The sequence below is a fragment of the Penicillium expansum genome (assembly GCF_000769745.1).
Source record: "Penicillium expansum strain MD-8 chromosome Unknown contig268, whole genome shotgun sequence".
NCBI classification, from domain to species: Eukaryota; Fungi; Ascomycota; class Eurotiomycetes; order Eurotiales; family Aspergillaceae; genus Penicillium; species Penicillium expansum.
This window is the reverse complement of record NW_015971324.1, coordinates 537,226-549,266: the sequence shown is the minus strand read 5'-3', so window position 1 is coordinate 549,266 and position 12,041 is coordinate 537,226. Positions and strand designations below refer to the sequence as shown.

The window sequence follows — 12,041 nt, the reverse complement described above, 5'->3', positions numbered from 1 at the left end:
TAGCGATAGACATGGACAACCTTCCTCGTACCTTGCGATGATCCAGGCCAATTGGAAGGTGTGAGGCCAATCTACATGAGGCTGCTCTTTCTCTCTGCGATAAACCCCTGATTCCAGTCTTGACCAAGTTATTAGGGTAGGGTCTACAAGAAGCGAAGAGAAAGTCGAAGGTTCTAATAGCAAGCAGACCACTTGTGGCTCCTTTTATAAATATACTAACAAGAAGGTAGCATCTGATATATATAGGCTAGAACATGTAAATTGTCTATCCCGTCTAGAATACGCCGTACATCCCATTGTCACACTGCATACATATGCAGCCAGAAAAGGGCTGCAGTTTACCAATCAACTAACGCTACAATGAATAACAACTGATCTCAAATGCGCCGCGGAGCACAACACAACATATTCAGTTTCATCTGCCAGCCTATGAGCAGAGAATATCATGCAATCCACCGTCTGCTCTGTACATAATACATGGTATGTATAAAAATAAACAAAGAAAATGCCATCGGCAATGAGTCTAAAGAAATGGAAAGGCAGAATGCAGCCAAAAAAAAAAAAAGGCAAATTGGTATCTGGGCTAGAACGCCAGCAAGGCAGAGATACTTAGAAAAAAGACCAATGGTGTCGCGCGCTCCAAGGAAATTCATCACAGCGTATACAGATACTCGTGGGAAAGTGCCCAGACCAATGTGTCAACCGAGAAATCAATGGCAGCCCATGAAAAGCATCTTTTGAGTGGAAACGAGTATCAAACAAAGAAAGCAAGCCTAAGAAAAGACAGGGAAGCAAATCTGATACAACACATGTACTCGGATGATAAAACAGCTAGAGAAATGAAATGAACAAGATGGCAACAGTCCAAATACGCGGGTGAAGAGTAGGGAGGTCGCTTTTATTTGGGGGGGCATGACAGAGCAAAAAGTCCAAAGAACCCTTGATAGTAAGGCACGCTTAAAGAAAAAGGGTGAGAAAAAGAAGCAAAAAGGAAAAACCGAATCAACGTAGTGGACTTGGGGTATGGGGTGCGCAACACACAAATTCCGTTTCAGACAAAAGCAACTTGCTCGCTTGAAAATCCACTCAATTTAAATAAAAGAAAGAAAATATCAACGGTGATGGGGAATTGTAGAAGGGTGCTATGGAAAGAAACACAGAAGGGACGTTAAATAAACTTAGTTCTGTGAGCAAATGCCGGAAGTGTCGTATGTGAGCAGACCGACTGGAGATTGTCACAAATCGAGCTACGCCTGGTAGCCTCCATTGAAGTTGTTAGGCTGTTCCCAGTTGCCGGACGGGGACATGGGCTGGCCACGGCCGTAGCCCCCGGCATTACCTGCCTGGGCGTAGCCCTGGCCAGCCATAGCAGGCCCATTGAAGTTGTTGGGTTGTTGATCCCAGCCTCGACCAGCAGGGGCAGGACCTATTTTACCAGTAAGCGAATGTTGGGAGATATAATGAGTACTGGGCTCACCTTGATTCATGGGGTTTGCGGGACCACCGTATTGGGGGAAGAAACCGGCAGGGCTGTTGTTGAAGGGGGCGGCGTTGCCCTGTTGAGGGGAGAAGTTGTCGAACTGGCCGGTAGGAGGGCGATCCTTACCCCACTGCGGTAGTCAGTAAATATAAGCCGGGGACCCCGGAACAACAATAACTTACACTGCACTTCAGAGGACGACCGTTGACGTTGTAGCCGTTCAGTTGGCAAATCGCGGAGGCCGCATTTTCATGCGAATCCATCTTCACGAATGCAAAGCCACGATCGGCCTGGAGGCGAGTTTCTAGGACATAGCCGAAGTTCTGGAACAGGGGAACCAAGTCGTTTTGGGTGGTATAAGGGGTGAGGTTGCCCACGTAGCAAGTAGTCTGCCACTGGGGGGTCTGCTGAGCAACCATATCGTAGCTCTGAATGCCGTGGGTTGGGAAGTGGTGGTGTCCGAAAGGAGTAGTAGGTGTCATACCCATGGCAACCAGGGCCTGCTGCTGAGAGATTGAAGGCTGACCCTTCTGATTGGCCCAATTGCATCTGATAGCACGAGAGCCGAGCCATTCACCATCCATCGAGTTGAGGGCCTTGTCCGCCTCTGTGCGATCGCGGAAAGCAACGAAGCCGTATCCACGGGAGCGACCAGTCTTCATATCCCACATCACACGTGCTTCGGATACTGAACCGAAAGCAGAGAAAGCCTGAGTCAACACTTCATCATTGACTTCATTGCTCAAGTCGCCGACGAAGATGTGGAAGTGGTTAGAAGTATCTTCCTTGCTGGTGCTGTTGGACTGGTACGCCCAGTTGACACGGATTTCCTGAGGCAATTAGACAACAGCCATGAAGTACTATCGACAAAAGGAAACCTACCGATTGGTGGATTCGGCGACCATTTAGGGTTTGCATAGCCCTCTCGGCCGCACCTGGGTCATCGAACTCAACGAAACCGTAGTTGTGGCCCTTGGTGGTGAATTGCCCCTGGAGGAAGTAAAACAGTCAGCTACCAATATTTCATGATGAAGAAAATTAATAAGGGGCATTGATATCACATATGCCAGCTCCAGAGACAATTACTGGCAACTCAGGGGGGGAGCTGATATGCAGGGGGGTGCCTGTCAGGGAAACTCACATTCTTGTCGGGAATGATCTTCACGCTGACCACGTGGCCAGTGGTCTCAAAGATCTGCTTAAGGATGTCCTCAGTGACCCTTGGATCTAGCCCACCCACATACAAGGCTCTCTTGTTTGGTTCAGGAGCCGCTCGGCGGACATATCCACCAGCGCTTGTGGGGGACATCATAGCGACTCCTGACATGGGAGAGGTCATAGCGGTAGGAATCGGATTGGTATTCTGGGGAATTATCACCGGAGGGCGCGGGGGCGGGGGCATGTGGGACTGGTTGCCCTGGCCATTGCCCTGAGGAGCATCGTACTGTTGGGGTTGACCGACAGCGGGCTGAGGCGCGGGAGGAAGAGAAGAGGGAGTCGAGGCTTGAGCGTTTTCAGCCATTATGATTGCTTTTGAAAAGATACTGATATATTCCAAAGGCGATCAGAGGAAGCGAGTGATGCAGAAGTTGGACGGGGTTAAATGTCAGACTGGGAGAGCCCAGTGTTAAGTGATCTGTCAAATTCAGAATTTGAGACAATGCAGAGCGTCGCTGAAAGCCACAATCGCAAATAAGACCGGGAAAATATACGTGGTATAGGAGGCCGCGGGGGACCAGGGTGGAGGAAGTCCAATAAGAAAGACCCTAAGATGGGGAAACAAAGAGCACCGGGTATAAACAGTGCTGGGAAAAGAGACACCGAAATGGAACCTTGGTGGGTTTGTTTTTTTGTTTTTTTGGTGGTCTTTTTGTTTTTCGATCAAGCTCCGATAGAATAACTGAGAAGATGTTTCTGTGGCCTGATAAAGCTGCGGTCGGAGATTGAAATGATACAAAGCGCGTTGAGGTAGAAAGCCCAACAAAAAGAGGCTGAGAAAGCTCAAAGAAGATCAAAGCATGCAAGTCCCTATACGGGGAAAGCCAAAAAAGAAAAGAGAAAAGGAAAAAGGGAAATGGAAAAAGAGAAGAAGTGATAGAGAAAAAAAGAACTGGAGAACAGCAACGTAAAGGGAGGAAGAGTTAACCGCTAGGGGTGGGGGGAGGACACTTTACCCCATATGGTTTAGCGGCCTTGTCTTCCTTACAACATCCCGAATTCTTAACTTCTCTCTCTTCTATCTTCTACTTAGCTTATATCTTCAGGATTTTCAACTATGGCCAGCTATTCAACTAGTTATTCAAACCCGGACTCACTCACGGAGCTCTCAAGCATAATAGAGCGGACGGTAAGCGCTGGCTCTGGAACAACACTCTTGGCATAACCTCTGACAGCTTCTTTACAACGTAGCTTATTGATACTGGTCGTTTGTTTCGCAAATCTGGCTCTATGCCATCGAGGACTCACCTGCAACGATCCATCCCTTTGTATCATGATAGTTTCCAAAATGCCCTGGATAATCTATCAGAGCAAATTGTGAGTACATCAACAATCTCAAACACACTAATATTTGCTTCTTTTTAAATCCGTTTTTTCTTTGACTTTTCTTTTCTGACCCTCTACAGTTCATCGCAAAAGCCTTCTTGGAAAGGGATTACGAGGCTCTCAAGGCCACTAGTCCCGCTCCCCTGCCCATCGAAGATGTGGCAATGAGTGATGTGAACCAACAAGTTGAATCTGACATTCAACCTCTCCCGACTGAGAAAGTCGAAATGGACGCAGAGCTTGAACCTATGCCTAAAAAAGAAGAAGAAGAAGAAGCTCTATCTGCGAGCCAATCAGCTCCGGCAGAGATCAGGCCCGACACCCAATCGGGCGATGATGTAGTTGTCAAAAAAGAAGGAGAAAATGCTGCCCCCGATCAATCATTCCCCGGAACCAATGAAGATCTCACTTTTGATTCAGTTCTCAACGACGCTGGGGGCACAAACGACTTTGGTCTTAGCTTAGACTTCAACGATGATGACATGGGCAATCAAGCTTTCCTATCCGGGTCGAATTTCACAGCTTCCGGCGCTACTGGTGGTGCGGACAGGTTAAACCCGACTCAACCACTGGAAAATACCCCGGATGTCCCTGCTGGAGGTGGTGCATTTGATATGGAATTACAGAAGACAGAGGGAGATGATGGCAATTTCCTGCAGGGTACCTCCGGGGAGGATTTCATGGGGCCCGCTGAATCAAACTTCGACGATTTGTTCATGGATACTGATAATTTCGGAGAGAATGGTGGGGAATTCAATCAGCTGGAGGGGGACAGTCTGATGAATGTTAATGAGTTGGATGATAATTGGTTCAACTGATGAAAATGAAGGGAGGCACACTAGTGGAATCTATATAGTTTAGATAAGAGCAATGGCTAGTATCCTAGGTAGGATCCACATGCATTCACGATTGGCACTAGTAGTACTAAGCATAGATCATTGTGAACTTCATGGATCTTTCGTTACTCAGGTTCAAGGCTCCTCCTGGTCGGGTAGGTGATGTGGAACATCGATGAATACAGCATTTACTAGCCAATAACTCTGATCAAATCTACTAGTATGGTTCAATAGAGAATCAATGTGTTTGGACCTTCCAAGAAATCAGTTCTGACACCAAGCCAAGTAGGGAGTAAGTAAATCCAAAGAAGATAGTGAAAGCACTATAATCTAGACCCGCCCATAGCTCCTAGGTAGCTCCCACCGAAAGCATGAACCCTTCCAGTGGTGACACAGAGCTCATTGTGCGACAGGGTCATAGCGCCAACACATTTGAATTTGAACTGTGTTTCTCTGTAATTCATTTCGTAGCTAGGAAGATACATATTAAGTAGTATACTACTCCGTAGTACGTGGTTGATAAGTCCGGTGACGTAGGTTAAGATCGGCGCGGCTCGTGGAGAAGCAAATCAGGGCAGGAAAGCCTAGAGGGTGATCACCCCAGATAGAACAAAAGCACATGTTAGGGGGTTCCCGAAATAAATTACGATGTATACAAAGTACTAAATCTAAATGTATGTGCCCAGGTGGAGAGTCTAGACACAAGGTGGCTGATGAGGTCACTTTCATGGGGAGATGGTAATGACGTCATATCATTTGTATTTAGTATAACACTCCGATGCCCCTACGATTTACAGCGCATAGGTGATGGTGACGAACTAAAATTGATCATTTTTGTCGGCGTATGTCTTCCGACCATTCACACTTCACCTGAGCCGTGTGAACGTGGAGTGAACCTTGAAAATCTAACCCTCTATGGAGTATAGTATGCAAGTCATATAGAAGATGTACGAGAAGAAATGCCAAGGAACGCAATTATTAGGGTATCATATTGTATACGGTTCCAAAATCCGTGGGATCTCGTATAATGACCCTAAATGTATCAAATAAGGTCATGCAAAAGAGAGTACGCAATTTAAAGGCTCAATCCCCGCATCTAAACCTACCTGGGTAGTCTCAGCCTCCTGGATTAGGAAGGCCAAGATACCCAGGTGCTAGGCGTTAGCACTGCCCTTGTGCCGTGAAGCCGTTTGTATAGGCCGTGAGATCCGAGGCTTTAAAAACTCTAGGCCCTAGTGGAATGTTTCTCCACAATTATTAGAGAAATGCCGAGCCAAACCCGTCAACTTTAGAGGGTAGAGACGTATGGCCCGGATCGCCGGATATGAGACCGTCTAGGGCTTTTCCCCCCGACTTTCTCAATGGTGTTGTCATCGAGTTCGGATTTAATGTGCTTCTTTGGCACGTTATTTTTGCTTTTAACATTCTTTTTTTTTTCCTTCTTCCCGTGGGTCAGGATTTCTTTTAGTTTAAGATGTTCGCCTTCTAACTATATTCACGAGTCTTTTTAATCACCTGCGACGCCACATTACGCCTTGCCAGCGGAGCCAAATAATAGAGATCAAGGAAAGAGGAAAAAGGGAGAAGGGACCACAATTCCGACACTAGTAGCCAATCCTGCACGTCGAAATAGAGATCTGCAAGATGATCAGAGTGGAGGATTGCTTATGAAGTCAGCACCCCCGAGAATTCCATCTTTCTACAAAGACCAGTCTCCTTGCGTGAAGGGATTCAAGGGATCAAAAAAAAGAAAACATCGTCTCACAACATTAAAGATCAAAGGTATGTTGAGTCTGTCCTACACATTCCCTGCACTTCGTATTCCTTTTGTCGTTGGACCATTCTTGTCTTTGCCCAATTCGGCGACATAAGCATATCCAAGGGATATACAGCATACAATTTAGGAACTTCTCCGAGATGCTTAGCGGACCGATATATCACGATGATGGGTGCTAATATTCTCCCTCTGCCAGCGCAGTTATCTTCGCGGTCGGCCTCTAGCAACCCCACCCCGCACTCGGAGTTCACAGGGCCTCCGTCGCTAGGAGTATCAATTTCCAATCTCATCACACGGTCGGCTCGTCGCCACACGGTGTGTATCGAAAATCAGAACCCTAAACGGAGTCACCGGGACTCAATCTTCAAAAAACTGGCGGGTCCACGTGAAAACGCAAAGCGATTCCTTCGCTTGCGGTCGTCTGGAATTCAGGCGCCTTTGCAACGTCCTTCCCGTAGTGTCCGACCAGTTTCGGAGATTATATTCTCGCCGATATCGGTCGACTTGGAGGACGAGATGCGATCGGATTCATCATCTACCGAGGTACTGCCTCGCCCAGTACCTGAACACCACACTGTGACTACCGATTCTACCACTCCATTTACTCCCTTGCGAAATGAGAAGATTGTAGCCACTGGGAGTGGCATTTCTGTTGGTATTGCCCTCACAGAACCCGTTCTTTACTTGCAGGGTTATGATCAGCAAGACCCAACCAGTAAAAAGTCCGCAATTCTGCGGGGACAAATGCATTTGAAGGTCACCAAATGTGTCAAGATCAAGAAGATCTCGATCTGTTTCCGCGGCCATGCCCAGACTGATTGGCCAGATGGTATGAATCTATAGCATAAAATTATACTTCAACAAGAGCTAATATTGTGCAGGTATTCCCCCTAAGAAGATTCACTTCCATGACAAGAAGGATCTCTTCACGCATGGTGTGGTTTATTTCAACCACGGTGACACCGCACTCATGCAGAATGACTATGGTGCGCATTACTATCATCATGCCAAACCGATATCATCTGTGCCGGGAAAGGAGGGAGTGACGATGACAACTCGAGAACTATTTTCTAATCGCAATTCTACCGCCACACTTGCCATACCAACCTCCCGAGAAACCAAACGACTTTCTCTACAATCCAACCGAGGGCATTCGCGCAGCTTCAGCAAGAACGAACCCCCAACTTCCCAACCCCAGCCCCAGCGAAATTACCGCATGTTCCCCGTAGGCGATTATTTATACAGCTTCGAGTTCCCAATCGATGGATCATTGCCAGAGACGATCAAAACGGATCTGGGGTCTGTGAAATATGACCTGGAAGCAATGGTGGAACGGTCAGGCGCATTCCGACCCAATCTCCTCGGCGCCATGGAAGTCCCCGTGATTCGTACCCCTGCTGAGGGCTCATTGGAGCAAGTCGAGCCGATTGCGATTTCGCGGAACTGGGAAGACCAGCTTCACTACGACATCGTCATCTCGGGGAAGTCCTTTCCGCTAGGTTCACAGATCCCGATTGCGTTCAAGTTGACCCCACTGGCGAAAGTAGAGTGCCACCGAATCAAGGTCTTCGTGACGGAGAATATCCAGCATTGGACGGCAGATAAGAGCGTGCACCGGTTGCAACCAGCAAAGAAGGTGTTGCTTTTCGAAAAACGAGCAGACTCATCCAGTGTGAGCACGTATCCCGGCAGCTCCATGCGTGTCACCGCAGGTGGCGGTATCGACTGGGACCACCGCGCTGCCGCCGCAAGGGGGCAAGAGATTGTGGATCGGAATCGGACGAATCTTCTAGGCAATCTGTCCAATGATTCTGGTGTCGGTCCAACGGAGATGGAATTCAACGTGCAACTGCCAAGTTGCCACGAAATGAAGGGCCGGGACGAGGGTCAGCGGCTGCATTTCGATACCACATACGAGAACATTCAGATCAACCACTGGATCAAAGTATGTCAAATGTCCTCACTTTTTCTTCTCGTCATAATGTACTAACCAATCCGCGCAGATTGTCCTCCGTCTATCCAAGGTCGACGAAAGAGACCCCACAAAACGAAGACACTTCGAAATCTCCATAGACTCGCCATTCCACATCCTCTCCTGCAAGGCCACCCAGGCCAATATCTACCTACCAGCCTACACAACCCCAACCGAAGAGCTAGTCCCCCCAACCCAAGAATTCGAGTGCGGATGTCCCGGTGCACCCCTCGCACCCCGAGAGCAAGTCATCGCCCCAGCGACGTCTGATCGTGAAGACAGCAACCCTACACTAGGACCCATCGCCCGCCGCGGCTCAACAGGCCACACCTTCTCCCGCAGCTTCACAAACGACTCTGGCGGCCTCGCCCGGCCCCCACAAGCACACCTCGCAACACCACCAAACGACCGCGACACACCCATTCCACCTCGCCCAATGCATCTGCTCCGTGCGCCGTCCTACGCGCCCCCCGCTTTCGAGGACGTCCCTCCCGCGCCACCGCTTGTCACCCCACCTCCAGAATATAATACCATCGTTGGGGACGACCGAGAGGCCGTTCTCGAGGATTACTTCTCCCGTTTATCGTTTTACGAAGAAAACGAGGACGATGACCGCGGTCGTGGCCGCGTCGATGTACCCCTCACTCCGGGTGGACGCGTCAACCGCAGCATGGACGTGCCCCGCGAATGGGTGCGACTAGAAGACTATTTCCAATAATACCGCCTATCCTTATTTTTTTTTTTTTTTAAAAAAAAAACACGAAAATACAGCTGCTACGAGCTCCGAATCATGAATTTACGCTATTTTTCATATTGGATGGAATTGGTGTCGGGCATGTTTTCCAGCGACGCTATCTATCCTTTAGATCCGGGTCTGAATCTGAGTCCGGCTTTTCTTCCTCTTCTTCTTCTTCTTCTTCTTCTTCTTCTTCTTTTCTGGGATTATATTTGGAATTACTTTCTTTGCGTTCAACAGCACTTTGTGATTAATGCACCGGCTATACTTTTTTGGTTGTTGATACTGGACCTTGTTTTTTCTACGTTGGGGGACAAAAGGCGAAATGGGTAATTTAGTCAGATATCTTATATGGATACATGTAGCACACTGAACTATGATCAATTATGAGAACCTGAACAGTATCATAAACACCTACAACATACCATGTAGTTACCTAGGTACATATAACTACATGTATGGTTGGAAGGTTAGGAGATAAGAACTGATGTGTCAACGATAAGGCAACCTCGGAACCTTCTTCAGGTTCGAACGCATCCAACTGCCTTCCCCGGTTTAGCTCTCTCCACACTCAAGTCGTCTGGATATCGAACTGTCAAGGCTTTTTCTTTTTCTTTTTCTTTCTCCCCTTCACCTCTCCCATCAAAGTACTTGTGGCCTTGCCCAAATTGTCACCCGAAGAACCATCGAGCTAGGTCATACAGGGTCCCTTGGTGTACTTCGGGACTTTTGAGACGGACTACGCCGATTGGCTCAACATAGGTGAGTTCGCATATGTAATATACTTGGACTAAACCAAGCAAAGAACAATTCTGACTACTCTCAGTAAACAAAAAGCGGCTCTGCTACATCCTCAACAACCACATTCTTCAATTCTCCGACATAGATTTATCCAACATACAGACTCCTCAAGCTGCCAATATGGCTGTTGAGGTCGTACCCCTTACTGAGGCAGATATCCCCGGTGCTATTGAAGTAATTCAGCAGGCATTTGCAGACGATCCATATTTCAAGTGGGCCTTCGATTCATCCAAGGTACGTTGCATGTTGAGATACAGCTACCAGAAAGAAAGAAACAAAGCACCCATCTACTCTAAATCACCAGACTAACATACATCTCTCTCGTGACGCGGTCAATTTGGCCGGCAGTTACGTTTTCTGAGAGATAACTCCACTTACAGTTCAACAAGCAAAGAAATTATGATTCCCTCGCAGCACGTTGCCATTGGGGAATTAATAATGCACTATTCCACGTCGCAAAAGAAACGCAAGACACCGACTCCAAATCTCACAGCACCCCACTAACCCCAACCCCAATCCTCGGCGTCTCCTGCTGGCTAGCACCCCACTCGCCCACACAACCAGAGAGCTGGTACTCCTGGTTCCAATCATGGACCCTATCCTTCAACCAGATGCTCAACAATATCCGGTACTTTGGCCGCGGCGGGTTACGTACAAATAGGTACTGGATTTGGAAACAGCGACAGGCCGAGGCACAGGCTGCTATCTGGGACGATCCGCGCGGGTACTATTTCTGTAATATCGTTGCTGTTAGCCCTGAGGCGCAGGGGAAGGGTATTGGGAGGTTGTTGTTTGAGGCTGTTACGAAAAGGGCGGATGATGAGGGGGTCAAGTGTTATCTTGAGAGCTCGAAGAGTGTGCCCAACGTGGCGATCTATGAGCGCATGGGCTTTCACATGAGTAAGGAGATGGAGTGTCGGGATGGGGTGGATGCTTGCATGGTATGTACATTGTACTTGTTTTGGAGTGTTTAGTCCTGTCCTGGGGCTGGAATTCGTTTGGGCTGTTGCTGACTCTGATTGTTGGTAGTTGTACTGCATGGTCCGGGATCCGAGGAAGCAATGATCCTGTTGCTTCTGCTTCTGATTTTGCTTTTATGACTTGGAAGTTTGGGTCATATTATGATTTTAGCTCGTAGCCGAATTAGCAGTATGTTTATGGATCCGTCTGCAACGAGATTCGACGAAATATGAACCAATGTCCTTTAATTTAAGGGTTTCACCTATCTGGAAACGAACTAAATCTTTCCTAGTAATCCTCAATCCAGCCCCGTTGTAAACCAGCCCCAACAATCCGAACCACCCATGTCCCAATCCACAAACGGGGCAAGATAGCTCGAAACTGATCGAATATAATGTTTACGACAATGCAGTGCCATAATGATCTCCGCGGGATACACTTCCACACTAGTCCATCCGTTTGCAACGATTCAACCCGGGGAATGATCCATCAACCCTTGAATTAGATCTTCTTCTACGCTAGGATACTTGCATGTGGATCTGTTTACATTGCTGCACCTAGATGAGAGGGGCAGTAGCCTCTGAATCCACTTTTTAAGCTTATCCAGTCATATTTATGCTCATATGTCGAAGTCCCAACGGTCTGGTTTTCCGGGAAATATCTGATCATCCCCGATTCTGGATGATGTTTCAGATCCAGTCTAGTTTCAACATTGCACAGACTGGTCGGACTCTCACTCGTCGGAGATCCCCTCGTTGTATCAAGGCTCGTGCGCTGATCGAGGACATATATATCTGAGATTTGGAAGGGACCCCTAGATTCGATGAACATTGATCTCCAGCTAAAGATTCGGGGACGACGCCTTTGAAAAATTCGGATAAAGTCATTATCGTGACTATCTATTTCAGCTGTGCGTACTCCTCGTAGTGCATACC

At 47.8% G+C, this 12,041-nt stretch overlaps 3 protein-coding genes across 3 annotated transcripts; 2 read left to right on the top strand and 1 right to left on the bottom strand.

Annotated features, from left to right (window-relative positions):
- Positions 1-1,247: 1,247 nt before the first annotated feature.
- PEX2_078940 (uncharacterized protein) lies at positions 1,248-3,002 on the bottom strand (the record flags this gene model as incomplete). The annotated part of the gene is made up of 5 exons (XM_016745164.1): positions 1,248-1,426; positions 1,478-1,610; positions 1,663-2,310; positions 2,363-2,470; positions 2,622-3,002. 5 exons carry the CDS (start codon positions 3,000-3,002, stop codon positions 1,248-1,250), a joined length of 1,449 nt encoding a protein of 482 aa, XP_016598082.1.
- Positions 3,003-3,755: 753 nt separating this feature from the next.
- PEX2_078930 (uncharacterized protein) lies at positions 3,756-4,842 on the top strand (the record flags this gene model as incomplete). Its single annotated transcript, XM_016745163.1, has 3 exons — positions 3,756-3,827; positions 3,890-4,015; positions 4,105-4,842. 3 exons carry the CDS (start codon positions 3,756-3,758, stop codon positions 4,840-4,842), a joined length of 936 nt encoding a protein of 311 aa, XP_016598081.1.
- A 1,960-nt stretch (positions 4,843-6,802) lies between these two features.
- On the top strand, positions 6,803-11,211 carry PEX2_078920 (Immunoglobulin E-set; the record flags this gene model as incomplete). Its single annotated transcript, XM_016745162.1, has 7 exons — positions 6,803-7,466; positions 7,519-8,582; positions 8,641-9,300; positions 10,050-10,107; positions 10,172-10,380; positions 10,527-11,087; positions 11,176-11,211. 7 exons carry the CDS (start codon positions 6,803-6,805, stop codon positions 11,209-11,211), a joined length of 3,252 nt encoding a protein of 1,083 aa, XP_016598080.1.
- Positions 11,212-12,041: the final 830 nt, after the last annotated feature.